General features: G+C 41.0%; 1 protein-coding gene and 3 non-coding genes across 7 annotated transcripts; all 4 read left to right on the top strand.

The window, feature by feature from the left end:
* The first annotated feature begins 597 nt into the window (after positions 1–597).
* TRNAU1AP (tRNA selenocysteine 1 associated protein 1) lies at positions 598–19,512 on the top strand. Of its 4 annotated transcripts, none has more exons than XM_087728188.1 (14): positions 598–764; positions 1,507–1,604; positions 2,692–2,791; positions 4,555–4,607; positions 6,593–6,724; positions 7,420–7,539; positions 8,397–8,559; positions 8,694–8,727; positions 9,656–12,203; positions 13,614–14,070; positions 14,195–14,275; positions 16,212–16,298; positions 18,209–18,294; positions 18,673–19,512. In XM_087728188.1, the coding sequence occupies exons 1-9, from the start codon at positions 738–740 to the stop codon at positions 9,805–9,807; spliced, it is 879 nt and encodes a 292-aa protein (XP_087584314.1). In that variant the 5' UTR covers positions 598–737; the 3' UTR covers positions 9,808–12,203; positions 13,614–14,070; positions 14,195–14,275; positions 16,212–16,298; positions 18,209–18,294; positions 18,673–19,512. The 4 variants fall into 4 exon arrangements, with proteins under 4 accessions (XP_087584314.1, XP_087584316.1, XP_087584315.1 ...); XM_087728190.1 differs by having other exon boundaries at positions 13,614–13,698; XM_087728191.1 differs by having other exon boundaries at positions 599–764; positions 9,674–12,203.
* LOC148043079 (small nucleolar RNA SNORA16B/SNORA16A family) lies at positions 13,644–13,785 on the top strand. Its single transcript, XR_015698423.1, has one exon. It is a non-coding gene; the product is annotated as a small nucleolar RNA SNORA16B/SNORA16A family (small nucleolar RNA).
* LOC148043080 (small nucleolar RNA SNORA44) lies at positions 14,915–15,047 on the top strand. Its single transcript, XR_015698429.1, has one exon. It is a non-coding gene; the product is annotated as a small nucleolar RNA SNORA44 (small nucleolar RNA).
* On the top strand, positions 18,406–18,479 carry LOC148043081 (small nucleolar RNA SNORD99). The gene has a single exon (XR_015698411.1). It is a non-coding gene; the product is annotated as a small nucleolar RNA SNORD99 (small nucleolar RNA).
* Positions 19,513–22,314: the final 2,802 nt, after the last annotated feature.

Here is a 22,314-nt window from a genome sequence, read left to right on the forward strand (position 1 = left end):
CATGTTTCCAAAATCATGTTTCTACATATACATGTTGTCTAATACATGCTTGATGAAATAAATAAATAAATAAATAAATAAATAAATATAAATAAATAAATATAAATAAGTATAAATAAATAAATATAAATAAGTATAAATAAATAAGTATAAATAAATAAAAATAATTAAGAATAATTATTTTTATAAATACATATATAAATAAATAAAATAAAAAATAAAAAATAAAAAATAAAATAAATAAAATAAATAAAATAAATAAAATAAATAAATAAAATAAATAAATAAAATAAATAAAATAAATAAAATAAATAAAATAAATAAAATAAATAAAATAAATAAAATAAATAAAATAAATAAAATAAATAAAATAAATAAAATAAATAAAATAAATAAAATAATAAATAAAATAAAATAAATAACTGCGTATCTGAATGTATCGAAGGCAGAACAGTGCCAGAGCTGAGCTGAGCTAAGCCTCCGGAGGACGGGGCGTTGCAGTGACTCCTCCGCGCAGGCAGGGGCCGCTGTAGGTAGCGCCGCCGCCGCCGCTCCGGCCTCCTTCCGCCTCTTGCCGAGACGCGCGGGAGGGGGAGGGGGGAGAAAGCTCGCGCCGAGGGAGAAAGCGAGGCGGGGGGCCGCGGAAGTGCGGTGAAGCGGCGGCGGCGGGGTCGAGCGGGGCAGGCTTCCCCGTCGCCCGCCCCTCGGCCCGGGCGCCCTGGGGCGGCGAGAGCAGCATGGCCGCCAGCCTGTGGATGGGAGACGTGAGTGGCGGTGGCGGGTGGGTCGGGGGGCGCGGCTGGCTAAGACCCTCCGTGCAGAGGAGTCTGAGTGGCCGCTCTCCAGTCCTCTCCTCGGGGCGGGAGCCGAGGGTCTGCCGCCAGAGGGGCCCGCGCAGGCCGTCGCGGGGGCTGCCTATGCGAGGAAGACCCTCTTTGGGGGAGGGGGAGTATGAAGCTGAGGAGGGGGGCTTAAAGGGGGGGGGTCGCTGCCCTCCCGAGTGCAGAAGTGCCAGAAGTTTCCCCTCGCTGGATGGGGGGGGGCTCTTGAGAAGGAATTAGAAGCCCTCCCCCCAAAAAAACATTCGGACGGCCCCCCTCTGTTGGGAGGGGGGATTAAAGACCCCCTCTCCAAAGTCCTGATTCTGCTTCCAGACGGGGAGAGAGGGTGGGATTTTGATGGCTCCCACTGGCAGGGTTGCTTTGTCCTTTTGCTGGCTGGTCTTTAAGTGCTTTTGGGGGGCTTTTTGGGTGGGGGGTTGTAAGGCCAGAGTCTTCTGCCAAGGCCATGTTGTACTTATTTATATCCTTTCTTCAAAGAGTTAGCAGCTTCATCTCAGGAAGCTTGTTTTAATAACAGGTGTATTCCTGAATGGCTTTAGGTAGCTTCCTGGAGGCGAGGAAAGTCCAGCAGCATCTCTTAAATAGCACGTAATTATATTATTCTTATTGTTGCTGTATTGTGGTATTCTTGTCTTATTTTTCTCCTCTCTCTTTCTCTCTCTAGCTGGAGCCCTATATGGATGAGAACTTCATTTCAAGAGCTTTTGCTACTATGGGACAACTAGTCCTGAGTGTGAAGATAATTCGGAATAGATTGACAGGGTATTGATTTGTTTTTTATTTATTGGCTGTTAATGTGTATATTCAGAATAGACTGATGGGGTTATTTGCTTATTGTTTTTTTAATTTTATTGGCTGTCGATGTGTATATTCAGAATAGATTGCTTGTTTTTCATGTATTGGCTATTGATGTACATATATTTTGGTGAGAAGGAGAGGTTATTTTCAACCCATCTATAGATTGTGCGACTTGGATACTGAATTAATTCTTACCTTGTGCTAGTAGACCACAGTTTAACCATGCTTTATTGAATAAGACACTATATTGTAACTGCTATGTGACGCATAAGCTATGGTATATTATGATTCCTACTCCACATTAGACTAAAATTAAACAAGCCATGTTGTGACTTTGGGGCATCTTATAAAGTGAGCCCCTGTTAATGAACCCTATCTGGTTTGCCACAGGGACAAGATGCGATGCTTATCCAGAGTCAGTCCATTAGATCGGTCTTCTTTCACTGATCGATTGTAGCTCCCTCTCCTAGTCCTTTCTATGAAGGGGAGCGTCCCCAAAACTTTTCTCCCAAAATTGTTAAATCAATCAAGAGACAGATGCTCGTCAATGATTCCTTTTCAAGTGCATGTAATTTCAATCTGGTATCTTTATGAATGCCGCCTTAATTTGTCTTGAGAACATCACTCTGTAAACAGGTTGCCACTACTGGAAAAGCTGCCATCCTGGTCGCCATCTCTATGGCCTCTGTTGCAGAACATAATTTGACACGTTGTTTGAGATATGATTGCCAAGTCCTGATCTCTCACTTTGCAGTAAAGCAGAACATAAGAAGAATTATGCTGGATCAGACCAAAGGCCTATCTAGCCCAGCATTCTGTTCCCACAATGCCAAGGGGATACCTCTGGGAAACTCATAAGCAGGACATGAGAGCAATAGCGCCCTCCTGCTAGTGTTTTCCAGCAACTGGGATTTGAGAGGCGTACTGCCTTGACACCGGAGGTAATATATAGCTATTGTGGCTAGTAAACATTGGTAGCATTATTCTCCACAACATTTTTCACTGACAGGCACAAACACAGGCAATGAATGACCTATTTCTCTCCTTCCAGGATTCCAGCAGGCTATTGCTTTGTAGAATTTGCTGATCTGGCCACAGCAGAAAAATGTTTACATAAAATCAACGGGAAGCCCCTTCCTGGTGCCACCCCTGTAAGTAAAGAAGCTCGTCTGAAAAGCCAGTCTGAAATCCTAAGCGCACCTGCTTGTGAAGAAGCCCCACTTAAGTCGTTGGGATTTCTAAATCATATCAAAAAGAGCCGAGGTGGCGCAGTGGTTAAATGCAGCACTGCAGGCTACTTCAGCTGACTGCTAGATCAGCAGCTCAGCGGTTCAAATCTCACCGGCTCAGGGTTGACTCAGCCTTCCATCCTTCCGAGGTGGGTAAAATGAGGACCGGGATTGTTGTTGGGGGCAATATGCTGACTCTGTAAACCGCTTAGAGAGGGCTGAAAGCCCTATGAAGCGGTATATAAAAATCTGCTATTGCTATTGCTATATGTTTCTCAGTCCAATCTGCAGGGAAAATACAGGGAGGTCGGGGTGTTTGGTATGTTCCCTGCTTTGAATTATTTAATTTATGAATAAAAATAATAAAGGCAAGATATAAATAAATATTTTAGCCTGCTGTCAGCTTTGGAAGCCATATTAACAATGGAAGCTTCCACGTTGCCACATTCTTGTGCTTGAGAAATAGGAGGGGGGAGATTTAGTAGAGGGAATGTAATTAGACAAGATAGCATTCTTCTTTTCGGTCAAGGTCAGGGTCTTCCTGCACCTGGAGGAGGAGTGGTTGAAGTGATGTCTCGAGTTGGGGTGGATTGGGATTGGACCATGGGATGGTATGATGGGTGCAGGGGCTGAGTTTGAACTTTTTATTTATTTATTTATTTATTGAAGAGCCAAGGTGGCGCAGTGGTTAAATGCAGCACTGCAGGCTACTTCAGCTGACTGCAGTTCTGTAGTTCGGCTGTTCAAATCTCACCGGCTCAGGGTTGACTCAGCCTTCCATCCTTCCGAGGTGGGTAAAATGAGGACCCGGATTGTTGTTGGGGGCGATATGCTGACTCTGTAAACCGCTTAGAGAGGGCTGAAAGCCCTATGAAGCGGTATATAAGTCTAACTGCTATTGCTATTATTAACCACATTTATATGCCGCCCAATCCCGAAGGACTTACTTGACTTACTGAGGGAAAACCCGGAACTCTCACATTTGGGTTTTCCCAGATGTGCCTGTACACCTACACTAATAAATGTGAACTTTGAGAAAATGCCTGTCTCAGAGTTTTTAATTGGGTCCTTCTGGAAGACTGACACCTGCCTTTTATGTGTATAAGCAGGATTATGAGTCTCCTGATAGGTAGCCCAGAATCACTTAGCCAGCATTCATACCTAAGGTGGGACTAGAACTGAGTCCCCTTGTGATTGGCTCAAAGTCACCTAGCAGGTTTTTATGCCTAAAACGAGACTAGAACTTGCAGTCTCCTGGTTTCTAGTGTGCTGAACTAAATGATACTATGAGGTTGGGTCCACTAAATCAGTGGTCTCCAACCTTGGCAACTTTAAGACTTGTGGACTTCAACTCCCAGAGTTCCTCAGCCAGCAAAGCTGGCTGAGGAACTCTGGGAGTTGAAGTCCACAGGTCTTAAAGTTGCCAAGGTTGGAGACCACTGCACTAAATGATCAGAATAGTAAGGAAAAGTGCTTATCCCAGCTAGCGTGTTTTAGTCTCTACAAAAATATTTCAGCATTCCATCTATGTGAGCTTTCTGTTCTACTCACATGAGTAGAACAGAAAGAGCTAAACCAAATCACCGTGTAGCAAAATTCAGTTACTTTTTAAAACTTTGTAATTGTTATTTTCCTTGAACTGTCGTGCTTAAAATGTGTTTTTGCATCTTTACTTTGTATTTCAGACAAAGCGCTTTAAATTAAACTATGCCACATATGGGAAGCAACCTGATAACAGGTAAACTAAGCTCTTAAGAAAAGCATTTCCACGTTCTTATCTTTTATGTGGGCACCAGTGTAATGTTCAGCTTATTTTTCCCTAAGGAAATCCTGAAGGTTAATCCTCATACAAGTCTCCCAAGCAGCGGCATTGTGCTAGTGCAGTGTTTTTCAACCTTGTCAACTTGAAGGGGTCTGGACTTCAACTCCCAGAATTCCCCAGCCAGCGAATGCTGGCTGGGGAATTCTGGGAATTGAAGTCCAGACCCCTTCAAGTTGACAAGGTTGAGAAACACTGTGCTAGTGGATGAAAATTCCCTGGCAGTGGTACAACACGTTTTTCCAGTTCATGTCGCTAACTCTGCTATTATCCAATGCAGTGGTTACTGCGGATGCATTTTACTCATTAACTTATAGCCTCAGCAATCACTTTCTTGGGTAAAGCAGCAAACAGGATTGTGGCACCTTTCAAAGTCTGCAAACTATTAAAGCTTCAGTAGCACCAACAGCCTGGATTCCAAAGAACTGGGCCTTTAGTTCATGCATGTTCCATCGAAAAGGAATGCTATGCCAAAGCCATTTCGTTTCTCTAAGAAATTGAATGGATTTTCCAAACTGGGCAAAATGCTGACTGGAGAATGCTGGGAGTTGAAGTCCATATATATTAAAGTTGCTAAGGTTGAGAAGTGATGGCCTATATTTGGGTGGGGTTGGGATGGTGGAAACCGCAATAAACTTTGAGGCTGTTTCTATTAACTAAAAGCATTTGGAGCCCTGTTCATAGTTTCTTCCGGTATTATTAATGACTGTTGTTCAGGGAAATGCTTAGGAACATGAAGAGAGCTTCCACATCTTGTTATTAAAACCATTATCATTTAATGTTCAGAGGTTAACTAAGATAGAGGACATAGTGAAACTTTCTATAATAAAACATAAGCAGATAGGAATTTATGGCATATCAATGAAAGATGGTTGGAGTTCTGCTTATCACAGGAGAGCAGATGGTACAGCACTCATTGGTACCTCATGCAAACAGTTCCAGCTTACACTTACATTAAAAACTAAAAGGTATTCATTTGTTTGGGGGAGGTATTTGCCTTAAAAACATAACTTTTCAGCATATTTTTGACCCAAGCGTCTAAATAAATGTAGCCCTTTTCCCTTACTTATATTTCTGAATAGGTAGGTATTTGGAGTTATAGGAGACAGGAGAATGAAAAATGAAATTAAGCAGTTGCTTAAAGCAGTGTTTCTTGACGTCAGCAACTTTAAGATGTATGGAAACACTTGCTGGGTAATTCTGGAAATTAAAGTCCACCCATGTTAAATTTGTTGAGGTTGAGAAACACGGACTTAAAAGTTTCGCTTAGACTAAACACAATTATAGGTTACAACTGTTATTGGTTTTAAAAAGAAGGAAACAAAACCTCCCACTGTGTATTTAAAGTGTAAAATTATGGCACGTGACTTAAAATAGGTTTTAATCCATTTTTTGTCCCTATAGTTCCCCGTTCTTAACTATAGAGGGCACCATATGCATTTATCTCCTACTTAACTAAACTCAGCAACTCTGGACTTACCAGATAAAATTCTCTTTAAAAAAAGGATGGTAGGACCTAACCTCCAGAAAAGCAAAACAAACTGGCCTCCAGCATCACCTTTATTTCCAAGAATGTCTCCAAGCAGGTTTTGAAGAGAGGTGGCTATAACAAACCTAGATGGTGTGGTTATTAAATATGATTGAATATTAAAGCTTTCTCAGTTTTTTGACTGGTTATATACCTCACAGCTGCCATTTTAGGGCTGGGATATATCGAACCTCTGTAATCATTCTGCAAAAATGCCACCACTGGTTTTCAATTCAATTCAGGCCCATTGGGCGCACACACACCCTATTTGAACATTCCTGGCTGATCTAAAAATAATTCACAGATGTTAATTTTGAGTTTTGTTGACAGCTGCGTTTGGACAGTTCCTATTCTTTCTCTTATTTTTTCCCCACAGCCCAGAATATTCCCTGTTCGTTGGGGATCTTTCCCCTGATGTAGATGACGGGATGATATATGAATTTTTTGTAAAAGTATACCCATCATGTCGGGGTGGAAAAGTGGTCGTGGATCAGACGGGTGTTTCCAAGTAAGTTTTTCAAAAATGTGCTTTGCTTTATTTGCGCCTGTTTTGCAATGGAAGAAGGCTTTTTATGACTTGTGGACTTCAACTCCCAGAATTCCTGAGCCAGCCATGCTCCCCACCTCTGGTTTAGACTAACTCTTGCATGCCCATTTCTCATAGAGGGAATCTCGTCAGCCTTTATAAAATAAAGTTAAGCCTTCTAGAAGACAGTAATCCTGAAAATTTGTAGTGATGAAAAACTACTGTTGTTAGAGTTCAAGACTAAATTTTAAAAAACCACATTCTGAGAAGTACTAGGAAAAGTCAAGACAAAACAACATTGTAAATGTCATTAAATTTTAATGTAATAAATATGATTCCTTAAACAGACATTTAGTAATTTTCCCTCTCTGTTATAGCAAGAATAAGTTGAAAACATGTTTTGAAAACCTGGGGACCTTCCCTGGTCTCATGGGAGTGTATATTCCCCTTTATACTCTTAATGAATGAAACATACTAAATTAAGCACCACATTTTTTGGGGGAGCATGGTTCAGTTAAATGAGGTGGCAAACAAATCAACAGCGCTTCAGAAAGTTCTGCTAGAGCTTCTTAGAAGGTGCATGCTACCCATGATCTGCGTGATTGAGAATCTCCATAGACATCGTGCAAGCTGGCCTTCTCTCTTACCTTCCTGTTGCTTGTTCTGTGTTTTTACAGAGGCTATGGTTTTGTGAAATTCTCAGATGAACTGGAGCAAAAAAGAGCACTGGTAGAGTGCCAGGGAGCTGTCGGCCTTGGTTCTAAGCCAATACGCTTGAGCGTTGCCATACCAAAAGCGTAAGTATAGACAGAATATGTGCTTAATCCAGCAGTTCCACTTGTTTGGGTCATACACTGGCATATTGTGCCCTTATGTTGGAAGCCATGATTACTTCCTAAAATGATTCAGATAAGTACATTAATTTAAGGGTGGATTCCTTGGAGAGGCACCCTATAAGCTTGACTGAAAGTAGAAATTCAGGTAACTTGTGGGCCTCCAGGTGTTACCAAACTCCCAAGCAATGCCAGCCAACCTGGTCTAATGCAGAATATGCTGCGAGCTATAATTCAGTCCGTGTGGAGTAACACAGTTTCCCTATTCCTAATACAATGACACACAGTGAATAAAGCTGCCACAAACACTACTCAGCAGAATACAGTTATGATTCACTATATAACATGTGACGCATTGAATCATTGTTTCAGTAATATTTCCCTCCCTAAACATATAAACAGAACGACCACAGGCGGACAAAAAAAGCAATGGGAGCCAGTTCTGACTTCCTACCAGCTTCCCCACTGACTTTGCTTGTGAGAAGCTGGTAAGGAGCACAACTTTACCAACACAATTGGTCTGAAGATCCTTAAAATTTTCTTTCCTTTGGAGTCATGAATCCCAGATTTTGGATATAAACCTTATGCTATCCCATTTGAGGTACCTTGATTCAATAAATCATTTGCCTTACAATGCACCATTTTACCCAGTTGAAGGTGACACAAACAGAGACTTTTAGTAGTATATATATAACTGACGGCCTTGGAACTAAATGAGTATAATTTTAGGATTTTTGTCATAGATTAAATTTTGTTCAGAAATTTTAAGAGTTCTTGTCATTGACTTTCTCTTCCTTCCTAACTCTTGTTTCTTTTCCAAGTAATCGGTTGAAGATGGTGGAGTACAATCAGATGTACAACTATAACTATAGCCAGTACTACCAACAATATCAGAACTACTATGCCCATTGGGGATATGATCAAAACACCGGCAGTTACAGCTACAGCTACCCACAATATTGCTACACACAGAACACCATGCAGGTGAGAGTAAAGATTTATAGGCGTTATCAAAACTCCAGTCCTTATGCTATGTAAGTCTTGTAAATCTTTGTGTTAAATGCTTCTAAATAAACAATTTTTGATTCCTTTATAATTTGTAATTCTCACTATTGCAGACATATGAAGAAGTGGGTGAAGATGCATTAGAAGGTAAGGCTGGCTATTATAATTCCTTCTTAGAAGTAGAAATTACGTTTCTTTTTCTAATTTGCCGGTTCAAACCAAATCAGTTCTGGGCTAGCAGAAAGCTTTAGGAAAGATTGAAACATTGAATATTCTAGATGTATTATAATTAAATATATTTGCTAATCCAAGCAAATATTTGCATTTACAAATATAGAGCTGGTAGTGGGAAGAAAACCACAGTTTCTTTACATATAATTTGGTCAAAAGTGTGTTTTTTATATGCTATATCATCCCTGCATGGTGACAGAGTGATTAGTATGCAATGTTGCTTGTTAACTCTGCCTGCTCTCAGGAGTTTGATCCTGAACAGCTCAAGGTTGACTTATCCTTCCATCTTTCCGAGGTCGGCAAAACGAGGACGCAGGTTGTTGAGGAAAATACGCTGATTCTGTAAACCATTTAAAGAGGGCTGTAAAGCACTGTGAAGCGGTATATAAGTCTGTGCTATTGCTATATGTATGTAACTCTCCTAAGACTATGTTCCAAAAGGTTTGAGAAACAAAGTTTTATAGATTTTTGTTCTCTCAAAAGGATTAAAAAGCTCTCCATCATTTTCTAAGAAAGTGTTTGAGATGAATGCATGGAGAACTGCCCAGTTTTGACAACTATCATACAGTTGCTGTATGATCAGGCATTTTATTTACATGAACAGTCTCTTTGTTCAGTGAAATCTTTCTTAAACCTCCATTTTTTAATTTCATCCACTTTGGAGAAAACATTGAACCAGTGTTTGGGGTTCTGGTTTAATTGTCGATTGTTCAAAGAGGTTGCCTGTGTAGGTAAAATTCTGGTTGATATTGGAGCTTATTAAATCAAGATACAATGGTCCAAACCACAAAGAATTCTGCGTTTCAGCACTCACACAAATGTCTTCCAAAATTCACTCATGTAGGCTTCCTTCCGTTGGCAGATCCGATGCCCCAGACGGATGTGAGTGAAGCCAACAAGCAGTTTATGGAGCAGAGTGAAGAACTCTACGATGCCTTGATAGAATGCCATTGGCAGCCTTTGGATAGCGTGTCTTCGGAGCTCCAAGCTGCATAATTGCCCATGTTGCTGATAATGCTCCCTCCGAGCCGTGTGCCAGCGGGCCTTGGATCCCTGCCAAAGCGCATGGAAGTTGCAGCTGCAAACGGACTCGTCCCTCTCTCTCCACCAGATTCTCAAGTCAAGGATGCAGAGGACAGCTTTGGGTTCTTCCTGCACTCGTGGAGCAGCAGACAGTAGCAGAGGAGAATTGTGGTCACATTTATTTGAGATGAAATTAGAACTCGGGGACTTAGTTTTATTTCTTCTCCCTTCCCCCACCCGCACCCCCCTGTTGATCTGAAGGCAAGACTTGTTTATCCCAGCCAAGAAGTTCTAATTTATGAACTAAATAAAAGATGGGAAATCTTAATTCCAAGTACAATAAAATATATATATATATATTTCATGCAGGTGGGGTATCTGGTGTTCTCCATAGGGTAAATGGGATCAGGAGTCTGAAGCAGGTCCATGGAATAGGTCCATAAGCCCTTTCTTTTTCTTTGCTGAAATAAACCTCCGTAGAAATTATTTTGAAGCAAAACCGCACCATGAAGGGGAGGAAAAAAAAAACCTTTGAGGGAGCAGGCGGAATAACCTGGGCCAACTTTTAGCAGTTTCTGAAAAGGATACAAATTCTACATTTTGAAGCATGTAGAGGCAACTTCTGTTAAAACAACCAGATATTCTGTTTTAATATGAAGAGTCTAGGGGGATCAGAGAAAATTTTAATTGTGTACTCCATAGCTGGAATAATATCACTGGGAGTCACTGAAAGGATGCATCAGCGTTTCCTTGAACTTCAAAACTCTGCTAGTAACAGTTGAAAAAAAGAAAAGAAAAGAGAAATATAATTCCCCCTCAAATGAGGTCTGGCATTTCACTCATGAGCTGTGCAGTTTGAAGGCAGTCTGAATGTGAAGATAGTGAGTTAAATGCAGTAATTATTGACAGGTTCCTAGTGTCTGATTACAGGTGGATTGGATTGAGATGGGCAACTATAATGAATAAATAAATGATCTTGCATTCAAAGAATAGAAGTTGCTTCCCTCAGTTTTGAATACATAGATGCTGTCCTTTATATCAGGGGTCTCCAACCTTGGCAACTTTAAGTCTTGTAGACTTCAGCTCCACAAATCTTAAAGTTGCCAAGGTTGGAGACCCCTGCTTTATATTATCTCTGTTATAAGGTGCAGAGAAGGGTGGAGATTTTGAAGCTTTGAGCAATGCTGGGCCAGTTTTATAAATTGGCATTTTGAGTATCTCTAGGTAGTCTGAGATTTCTTGCTTGTTGCTGTACAAGTTGTACTGTTAATAGGACGATTCCCACAGCTACACTGCGTTTATTGTAGTGATGATTAAAGGAAAATTGCTAAAAGCCAAACAGGCATTTTAACGTCTCTAGTGGATGTCCACCTAGTTAAAAATTTCTGCAGGGAAAGGAAAATGCGTGCATTTATTGCAGGGCTTATTTCCAATTTAGAAATGAAGAGAAATGTATGCAAGTCACTTAAGTCTTACCGGGTAAGAATAACCTGTAAAAAAATTGTATACCTGTGAAATGGAATAACCAAGTAAACATATATTGAATTGTATTATATATATTTTTCCATCAGGTAATAATGTATCTGAAAATCAGAGTACATAAACTTTCACTGGATTATGGATAGGTTGTAGCTCTCAAACATGTGGATCCACAGGCAGAACACTTGAGATTTGATTCACATCTAGATACAAAGACAATGGGATGGGTAGATGGAACATGGAAAAGTTGGTTTAAAAAAAACACACTGTGTATTGTTTGCACTTTGGTTACAAATTCTGGTTTTCATGAACACAAAATGGCAACTTTAGGCAACATATGAAGTTTAATATTTCCTCTACTTAGATATACTCCAAATACGTGTCTATACTACAGAATACATATTTTGAATAGGTCCCCAGCATGTATAGGATGTCAGGAATCCATTGAATTGGCAGTGTAGGAAATCTGTACCTGATTTTCAGAAAGAGGTGGCTGAAATGTGTTGCTAAAAGTTTAATTTCTCCACTTGCAAAAAAAAAAAAAGGCAACAAGCAATTTGGTCAAATATTTAAGAGTTCTTTTGTTTGTACCTTCCAGTTGGGGACAAACTGAATTAATCTCAATGTTAATAATCTATTGTTCAAAATAAGCCAATCCGTTTCTCCCTTGTTCATTTCGTTTGATATAATAAAATCTTTTCATAAGAACTTTTTTAAAAAGTGTGCGCCCTGCTGCTCTGGCATGGATTTGGAGAAAAACTACATTTCCCAAGAACCCTTTCAGGACTCCTTGTTTGAAAGGAGCCAATCGAATTAGACGTTCACAGGGGGTATAAAAGGCCACGTCCGAGAATCCCACGTTCTTTCCGTGCTCGGAGGCCGAGAGGCAGGTTAGTAGGGCTGCTATTTTCGCAGCGGGGCGAAGCTTCTCCATCCGTCGCCATCCTCCTATTTAATTCGAAGCGATGCCTCCTTAACCGCTTGGTTGCATAGCAAGAGAGCCCTCCATCCCCGGGAAGAAAACACCGGAGCTTGGTTCCGAGTCTGGGCGCTTTCTTGCAATTTCTCTCCCACGCGAGATTCCCTAATTGGGTTGGGAATGGGGCCTCTTTCCCGAGTCAATGTTGCTTTAGCGGTGGGAGGCTTTACTAGGGGCGAGGTCTCCTCGCATGTCGTCCAGACGCCCCCCCCCTTTCATCGCGGTATCTGCGGGAGTCCATTTAGATTGGCAGAATCCTGCCATTAACAGTTGGAAGGGACCTTTGGAGGTCGTCTAGTCCAACCCCCCGCCCAAGCAGAAGACCCTTTTCATAGAAAAAGTCCTCAAAAGGGGTTTTTCTATCAGGCTTACAGAGCCCTCTAGAAAATCTTCCTTAAAGTTGTTATGGATGTAGTTTAAGTAGTGCAATTAAAAAAAAATCTTTTTGCAGATTCCGGGGAATTTATATCAGGTTGCTTTACTTAGCTTTGAGCATTGCTATGTACGTATCTCCATAAACGGAGTCCATGCTGGCTGGGGAGTTCTGGGAGTTGAATTCCACATTATCTTAACATTGCCATGGGTTAATAAACACTGTGCTAGGTTCTGAGTGTCTCAGCTGGGCCTTGAGATCAAGTCCAGTTTTTCACACTGTAAAATGTGTTGGATTGCAATTCTTACTTTTTTCAAGTTTAATCTAAATCATGTTTTTTTCAAACCTAGCAACTTTAAAATGGTTTCAACGTCCACAATTCCCCATCCAATATATGTTTACTCTTTTAATTCATGCATAAAACAAATCGACAATGAGCAATAATGGGAATACCTAACTAGCAGTGCTGTTTTAGAATAAACCCTGTGCTCTTTTTAAACTGGAGGACATCTGATTATTATTATTAGTTATTTGAATTTAATTTAGCTGCCCACTCAGTTGGACTCTGGGCAGCTTATAGTATTGATGTAGTTATAGTTGCTGTTAGTTTTGCAGTGAATTGATGTGGACCAAAAGCTCTTTGAAGCTTCTGCAGTTGCAGTATGATGCTGGAATATATAACAGTTGGGTGCAAAAAATCTTCAATAATACTGTAATGGAATGTGTGGGTGATTGGAGAAAAGGGGGAAGAGATGTTGTCTAGGAAACAATCAGACAAGAGGCAGAAGCCCCCCCCCCAACTTAACCATCGGAGGAAGAAATTTAGGAATGATCAAATCCTAAGAGATCAGGTTGTTAAAAGTGGTGGGAATTTTGTATTTTCAGATTATTCTTTTAAGGTAGCCTCACAGTAATGTAAATTTAACTCATCTCCTCTTTCCTGTCTAGCTTACCTGGCAAGGCTGACAGGTTTTTTCCCCATGGCCCTATCGAAGCTGCGTCTGTCTTATCTGTGACTGATGTAGTCAAAAAGGTGCCGAAAATAATATTTTTCTTCGACGGTCGCTGTTTGGTTTGTTCTCCCATAACTCTTCAGCAACATTTTGGGGGAAATACATGTTTTTCGTAGTGATGGCATTTTGTAGCTTGAATGCAGAGCAGCATAGACAAATCAGTTCAGAATTTATCTGTATGTCAGTGAAAATTGCTGGGGTGACAACGTAGCTATATTCCCGTATTTGGGGGACCCCCACAAAGAAGAGGGGATCAACTTATTTCCCAAAGCATCAGGCGGCAAGACAAGAAACAATGGATGGAGACTAATCAAGGAGAGAACCTGCCTAGAATTAAGGTCACATTTCCTGGCAGAGCAATTAATCCATAGAACTGCTTGTCTTCAGAAGTTGTGAGTGCTCCATCACTGAAAGTTTGTAAGAAAAAACTGGACAGCCACCAAGGAAATCTGTGTCTAATTTTGGAGTCCTGTAATAGCTTGGCTTCCAGTCTAATTCACTTTTTCTTCCCATCAGCCTTCAGCAGGAAAGAAGATGAGGTGGATGGCTGCTTTGGAGCTGGACATGGTGGTTTATAGATGTCTGTCTCAACTTGACGTAAGGACACTTGCAAATTAATCTCAGCAAAGGTTTACAGCTGATATAAGTCTAGTGTTTCTCAACTTTGCCATTTTTAGATGTATGGAGTTCATTTCCCAGAATCTCTTTTCCCCCCCTCCCCCCAGCCAGTATGAATTCTGGGAATTGAAGTCCACCCATCTGAAAATAGCCTACAGTGAGAAACACTGGTCTATATGCCTCTTCTTAGTTAATTCAGGAGATTTCAAACAGAAGTGGTGGAGTGGTAATGGTTTTTTTCTTTTTTACAGGATAGGCAGAGTTTAATAAAAATGCATTAGGTTCATAGCCCATGTTTATTCTGTGCAGTTCAACCCATCTTTATTTTCTGCAATTCCAGACATAAATCTTCCCCCCCACAAAATCAACCTTGGGAGGCAGGTTGGCCCCCAAAATCATCTATTTGGCTTTCATGCCTAAAGAACGACTACAATTCGCTGTCTCCTGGTTTTCTGCCTAGCACCTTAGCTACTGCACCAGAATAGCTAGCGCCACCCCAGTGAAATCATTTGCTTTACAGTATTCATAAGAGGGATGTGATTTGCATAAATTCATTTATAGCTTTAGAAAGTCACCAAGTTTGAGGATCCCCGAGTTCCTTAAGTCAAGAAAATGGATTGGCATGTTAAACCAAGAGTTGTGGCTTAGACAGTGGCCATAAGATCTCCAACAACATGCAAGAATGAGATGGGAAGGACTTTGACTTCCCAGCCATTGGTAGCTGAGGATGTCACTCAACCTTTCTACATGCTCAAGCATTAACCTATCTATAGGGCTGAATACCTCATTATTTTACGTGTTCTTATAGAATAGAATTCTTTATTGGTCAAGTGTGATAGGACACACAAGGAATTTGTCTTTGGTGCATAAGCTCTCGGTGTACTTAAAAAGACAAGATACATTCATCAAGAATAAAAAGATACAACTAAGCTATCAAATTGTAATAAACAAAACAATATAAATTGAAAGATAAAAGCAACATGGTTATAGTCATAAGTGGGAAGAGACAGAAACTAGGAAGGAAGAGAATAATAATAATACAGTCTTAGTAAATTATTTGACAGTGTTGTGGGAATTAGTTGTTAAATAGAGTGATGGCATTCGTGGAAAACTGTCCTTGTGTCTAGTTGTTCTGGTGTGCAGTGCCCTATAGTGTTGTTTTGAGGGCAGAAGTTGAAACAATTTATGTCCAGGATGTGAGGGGTCTGTAGATACTTTCACAGCCCTCAATAGAAGGCAGATTGGTAGCAACTGTTTTTTCTGCAGATCTAATTATCTGTTGAAGTCTGGTGTTGGGTTGCAGAGCCAAACTAGACAGTTATGGAACTGCAAATGACAAGACTCCATAATTGCAACAGAATAGCAGGTCCATGATGGTTCTCAGGTGGCCCTTTCAAAGGTCTTCATAACTATCTTGCTCAGTCAACATTTTTATTGAATTATATAAAGTATTATAAAATACAAAAGTAAATAGAAAAGCAGGGGGGAGGAAAAGAGAAATGGGGAAAATGAAAAAATAAACATTGACTTCCAACACTTGCAGTAAAATAAGGCATTAACATCAAATCACAACTTTTTGCTTTTTCACAATAATACGAACAAGCCATTTCTATAAAGATCTTATCAGTCTAATCCGTAAAACTCAGAGTTTCATTCACATCATGCATGAAGTTCAGAAGTGGTTTCCATGTGGAACTTGCTCAATGTTCACAAGCCACCTTGAATAGTTTTCATTCAGATATTTTCTTTTTCACTGAGTAGTACTTTCATTGAATAGTAACTGTCCAGAAATGTGAGTTCTAATCCACGTTTACACTTAGGATTTTTAAAATCCTAAAGGCAATCTGTCCTGCTTTTGCTTAGGTGATCTCAAATGGTTTTCCATTCATATGTTGGGTATTTTTATATGTTTCAGATACAGTCTGGAAGTGCTGGATGATTGGAGAAGAAGATGCCCATTATCATCCTCTGAATTTTGAGGCCAGCAGCTGAAGCCTGCAAGGTACAATTGCAGTTCCCTGTTTATACTTTTCGTGAATATAGGTGGTGTTTCAGTATGATTAGCAGCATTCCAGACCCTCCCGATCCCTTTCCCATCAGGTCCAATTACTGATCTCATGGTCAAAAAGGAGGCAAAGTAAAAAACAAGTTGGTCCTAACATCTTTGCTGGGATAAATCCAGCAATGAACTGGGCTGACTTGAAACAGATGCTCATACATACGTTCCATAATTGTTCGTCAAGCATAAATGTGTGCTCGCTTTGGCCAAGCTGGGTGGGTGTCATGTCCCATTGATCTCTTATTGGGACCTTGGGGGAAGTTGGGAGTGGGGGAGAATGTGCCTGGGGCCATCTGTTTTATCTCAACACTGGAGGAACAAGATCTTGGTGCCTGGGAATGGCCTGTTATTGCCTTCTCGGCCCGAAGTTCTCACATCTTCAATGTTGTTTGTTTGAAGAGTTCTGGTTTCTTGAAAAGGCTGGCGAGGCAGGACCTTACAGTGGGCCTTCTTAGATTTAGCAATCCCCACTCTTCAGGTTGGGGAGGACTAAAAAAGTGATGCTGGCTTGGTTGCATGTTTCCCTGTGGAAAATAATTAGAATCAACTTAGAGCAGAAGTGCTAACACTTGTACTGTAGCTTTTTCATTCTTAGGTTCTAAGTGGTCAAAGGATAAAGACGTGTTTACTGAATATATTCAGTAAACACGTCTTTATCCTTTGACCACTTAGAACCTAAGAATGAAAAAGCTACAGTACAAGTGTTAGCACTTCTGCTCTAAGTTGATTCTAATTATTTATATATTCTAATATATATATATATATTTTGTATTTAGTGTCACAACCCCTGGTATGCCCAAATATGGGAGGAAGCCTACTGCTTCCTATCTCTGTCTATCGGCTCGTCACGAGAGACCATCCATATTTAAATATTTTATTGGCTGTTTAAATATTTTACTCGCTGTTCCAGCAGGCCTGGGGCTGCTGAGTTCCATCCCCACTTGAACTGGTGTGCTTGCTAAGACCTTTTAAATTGGTTCTGTATTGTTGTTTGTCTTTGTTTTCTTTCCTTTTGTATTGTTCCCCTTCCTTCCAGTTTTGTTAGCCGCCCTGAGTCCCTCGGGAATAGGGCGGCATACAAATTGAATAAAACCTCAAAACCACAAACCTCTTTAACATACATGAGTGCTTAGTGAACAGTGTATTGTATGGATCTATTTATACATAATGATAATATTTACGTTCATGTAGTAATAATCTAATATTTATGTGTACATAATAATCAGTGGTGGGATTCAAACAATTTAACAACCGATTCTCTGCCCTAATGACTCGCTCGGTGGGCAGGGCTCAGTGGTCATGTGGGCAGGGCCAACTCAATGTCACTCACGTGGATCATTATCTTAGCGGTTACAATGTAATAAGGGTTAATTGGAGAGGCAATTTATGTAAGCAGGGCAATAAAGATTAAGCTAGAAACAATACCATAATGTTTCCTTCCTGCCTTCCTTACAGGATTAGCCCTGTAAAGTGGAAAAAACACAAAAGGAGATTTCTTCCAACAACCGGTTCTCTGAACTGAATCCCACCACTGATAATATATTGGGTAACAGTATACTTAATGATATTTTCCCAATTTCTACCTCTATTTCCTAATCCTTAATACAGCAAATCCCATATCAAAAAGCATTCTATATCTGTCCCATCATCTCTTGCCCTTTTTACTATTTCAACTCTTGTTGACTTTTGGACCAATCTCGCATAAATATGCTAATGTTTTAGACTGCCTTCCTTGCATGTCTCATTTTAACATCCTCCTATTCATAGCATGCACTGTATTTTAATTCACTACCGTTTTATGGAAACTAGTTGTAAAACTATTTGACCAGCAGCGCTCACATTTCTTTCTACAGGAGAACAGGGCAATGCAGTGACCTTCCATCTTTCATCCCGGAGAAGGTCATCGGGTGGAGTGGACGGCTCAGCAAACGACAGCAATGTAAATATGAGTGCTTCCTACTGCTCATAGATCCGCATGACATAATGCAATATCCAGTAGCCACCTTTTAAATAACTGAGCATGCAGCATAGGAGATCCATGCCACCTCTGCCTTGTCTATGATGATACATTTTTCTAATGGTGACAGCTGGATGAATCCTGCGGATATGGGGCTGAGATGAGGCTGGAGTGTTGGTGGCATTGTTTGTTTCCAGAAATCAAAAAGTTTTTGATCTCTTTGCTTTCTAAAACCTAGTATTCCAAAAGTGCAGAGAGGAAAATACTTGGGGCATACAGGATGGGATAGTATAGAAGTGGTTTTGAGGGAGACAAAATAAAACTACTTGGGGTAATTTTAAAAAAAAATATTTTTTGTAGGTCTTCAGATATTTCCTTGGAATTTGCTACAGCCATGTTGGAAAAAAAAACCGGCTTGCTGTGAAGGCAACCCTAGCAAAAATTTCTGAAATTTCTTTAAAAAGCTGTCTGATAATAGTTAGACGCCTCTTGATGCAGGTGAAGGAGAGGGCAAAAGTTGGCTTGAAACTCCACATTAAGAAAACTAAGATCATGGCAGATTTTATTTTCCTGGGCTCTGAGATGGGGACTGCAGCCAAGAACTTAAAAGACGCTTGCTCCTGGGGAGGAAAGCGATGGCAAATAAGACAGCAGAGTAAAAAGCAGAGACATCATCCTGCCAACAAAAGTGCATATAGTCAAGGCTACTGTTTTCCCAGTTGCAATGGATGGCTGTGAAAGTTGGACCAAAAGGAAGGCTGAGCGCCAAAGAATGGAGGCCTTTCAACTCTGGTGGTGGAGAAGACTCCTGCGAGTCCCTTGGACTGCAAGGCGATCCAACTGGTCAGGCCTAGAGGAGATCAACCCTGACTGCTCTTTAGAAGGCCAGATCCTGAAGAAGAAACTCAAAATACTTTGGCCACCTAATGAGAAGGAAGGACTCCCTGGAGAAGACCCTGATGCTGGGAACAATTGAGGGCAAAAGAAGAACGGGACGGCAGAGAATGAGGTGCCTGGAGGAAGTCACTGAAGGAGCAGCCGTGAGCTTGAATGGACTCCAGAGGATGGTAGAGGACAGGAAGGCCTGGAGGAACCTTGTCCATGGGGTTGCAATGAGTCGGACACGACTTTGCAATTAACAACAATAGTTATGTCTTTGCAGTTGTATGGAATTAAAAGGATTGTGTATTTTTTTTCCAATGTTGTGTATGCTTCTGTTATTTTTACCCACACCCACACACCTTGACATAAATATATCACAGCAATCTTAATCACTGATTGATACACTAGCAATGTGTTAATCCAGCAGCCAAACTGGCAACCAGCTTTGCCTTATTCTTAAGATTGCTAATTTTACCTAATGCATTTCAGGTATTCGTTGAAATGGGTTCAGAAGACAGTCTAAAGCTGTGATGGCGAACCTATGGCACGTTTGCCACAGGTGGCACGCAGCAGCCTCTCTGGGCACGCAAGTTGTCATCCCAGTTCATCTCCACCGCACATTGCATGTGCAGCCAACTGATTGTTGGGTCTCTGCTGCCCATGTGGAGGTGGGTGGGACATGTGCAGGGGCATATGCGCATGTGCAGGGGGTGGGGGTGAATGCCTGGGGCCCATGCATTTGGGGGTCTCAGATGCACATTCACACCTGCACACACATGCTTTGGGCACTCAGGTCTGCAAAAGGTTAGCCATCACTGGTCTAAAGCCTGAATGTGCTTTGAATATTTCTCCCTTGCCTCAATTTGAATTAAAGGCATCATTTTTGAAAAAATAAGATGCTTACAGAGTTTTATCCCTTGTAAGCCACCCAGTTATGGTTAGGGATTCAGTGGCTAAGACACTTTTGTGTTTGTCCATCAGAAAAATTGGCGGTTCGAATCCCTAGCGCCATGTAACGGAGTGAGCTCCTGTTACTTGTCCCAGCTTCTAGCAGTTCGAAAGCAAGTACAAAATGCAAGTAGAAAAATAGGGACTGCCTTTGGTGGGAAGGTAACCAGCCACATGACCACAGAGACGTCCTCGGACAGCGCTGGTTCTTCGGCTTTGAAAAGGAGATGCACACTGCCCCCTAGAGTTGGGAACAGGTAGCACACGTGCGAGGGGAACCTTTACCTCTAAGCCTCCCAGAGTCAATTTAGAGGGGAGAATAAGCAGCATAATGTTAAAAGGTTAGAAATCTGAGCAAACAATACAGGCTGGACACCTAAATGGGTGGTCTTTGGCAGATGCTAATGATTATGTAAATACAGGTAGTCCTTGACTTAAAACACTTCATTTAGTGACTGAAGTTAGCACACTGAAAAAAGTGACCTATAACCGTTTTTCATACTTACGGCGGTTGTAATTCAGACACTTGGGCAACTGACTCATGATGCTGCAATGTCCTGGAGTCATGATCATCTTTTGTGACCTGACAGAAAAGTTAGTCGAAAAGCCAGATTCACCTAGCTATGTTAATAATTTTTAACAACTGCAGCTATTCATTTCAACTGGCGAGAAAGGTCATAAAACGGGGCAGAATTCACTTAAATGTCTTGCTTAGCAACAGAAATTTTGAGCTCAATTGTTAAAAATCAAGGATTACCTATAAGCTGCAGTTGGCTAGACATGCATAGAAAGTGTTCAAGCTATAAACCACCGCTGACATCAACCACAGTGGCAGGATGGATGCAAGGGTCAAACTCTCAGGCGAGCGCCAGCATTTTTCTCCATGCCTTGTGATTCTGAAGCATCAAAAACATGTATGCAGGCAGAAACAGGATAACCGAGGCGCTTCGTGCAGGGTTGATCCTTAAGTCACCTGGATTTAGAACAAGCTGCAGGGAACAGGAGAGCCGATAAGATATAATTGTTTGGTCATCAGTTCCATTTTTAGGACTGTTGTGCCTTTCACAATTATGTCAGAAGTTCAGCACACCTGGGTTACAAAAGGAAACAAAAACAGTAAAAAAAATGTGTTGGGGAGGGGTTATTAAAAATTGATTAAAATATATTCTCCATGCATTAAAGTGAAGGAAAGCATAGCTAAAACCTAGCTAAAATCTCTGTTCGGTTTTCTAGAAGTATTGAAAAGTATGAGAATTATAGTTTTAACATAGTTTAAAGATCTTAAGATGGGAAATTTGATGTGGTTTACAGACTTGGGGTGTGGCCTGGGGAGATCCAAGATCAACCTTCCACTTGGTTAAGGATTGGCTTCGTGGTAGCCTTGTGAGATGAGGAATAGACGGGGACTTTGGTCTTCCAGAGTCTTCCTGGGTCTCTGAATAATCATGACTTGTTGGTTGCGAAGTTGTGTCTGACCCATCGCAGCCCCATGGACAACGTTCCTCCAGGCCTCTGTCCTCTACCATCCTCTGGAGTTCATTTAAGCTCACGCCTACTGCTTCAGTGACTCCATCCAGCCACCTCATTCTCTGCCATCCCCTTCTTCTTTTGCCTTCAGTCTTTCCCAGCATGAGGCTCTTCTCCAGAGAGTCTTTCCTTCTCATTAGGTGGCCAAAGTCTTTGAGTGTCATCTTCAGGATCTGGCCTTCTAAAGAGCAGTCAGGGTTGATCTCCTCTAGGACTGATTGCAGTCCAAGAGACTTGCAGGAATCTTCTCCAGCACCATAGTTCAAAGGCCTCCATTCTTTGGCGCTCAGCCTTTCTCATCATGATTAGTCAAAATTAGTAATGCAGTCCCTGCCATGAAACCATGGGAAAATCTTAGAAGTAGTCAAAAAGCAAAGAACGGGATAAAAAGTTAAAAATACACTCACTTTGCTGATGAAGTTGCAACTTCTCCAGACATCAGAAGAGGTGGCTATCTATAATGGCTGCTATAATGGAATGCAAAGGAGGTGTTGGATGTTCTGTGCAAACTAATTTTCCAATTGAATTGTTTTATCCATATTTTGTTGGAGGGAAAGTCTACCCTTCAGATAAAATGAAGTTGGAAAGAAAAAGCAAGAGGGGGGTGGGGCTTGCTCAAGGACTTTTGTCCTATGTGTGCAAAAT

This window comes from Thamnophis sirtalis, unplaced genomic scaffold, assembly GCF_051295495.1.
Source record: "Thamnophis sirtalis isolate CommonGarterSnake01/CBP01778 unplaced genomic scaffold, rThaSir2_p1.2 scaffold_13, whole genome shotgun sequence".
Taxonomy (NCBI): domain Eukaryota; kingdom Metazoa; phylum Chordata; class Lepidosauria; order Squamata; family Natricidae; genus Thamnophis; species Thamnophis sirtalis.

Coding starts and splice junctions, on each gene's coding strand:
- TRNAU1AP (XM_087728188.1), top strand. CDS start 738: ATGGCCGCCAGCCTGTGGATGGGAGAC. Junction 1,605..2,691: donor ATTCGGAATAGATTGACAGG/GTATTGATTTGT, acceptor CTCTCCTTCCAG/GATTCCAGCAGGCTATTGCT. Junction 8,728..9,655: donor GGGTGAAGATGCATTAGAAG/GTAAGGCTGGCT, acceptor TCACTCATGTAG/GCTTCCTTCCGTTGGCAGAT.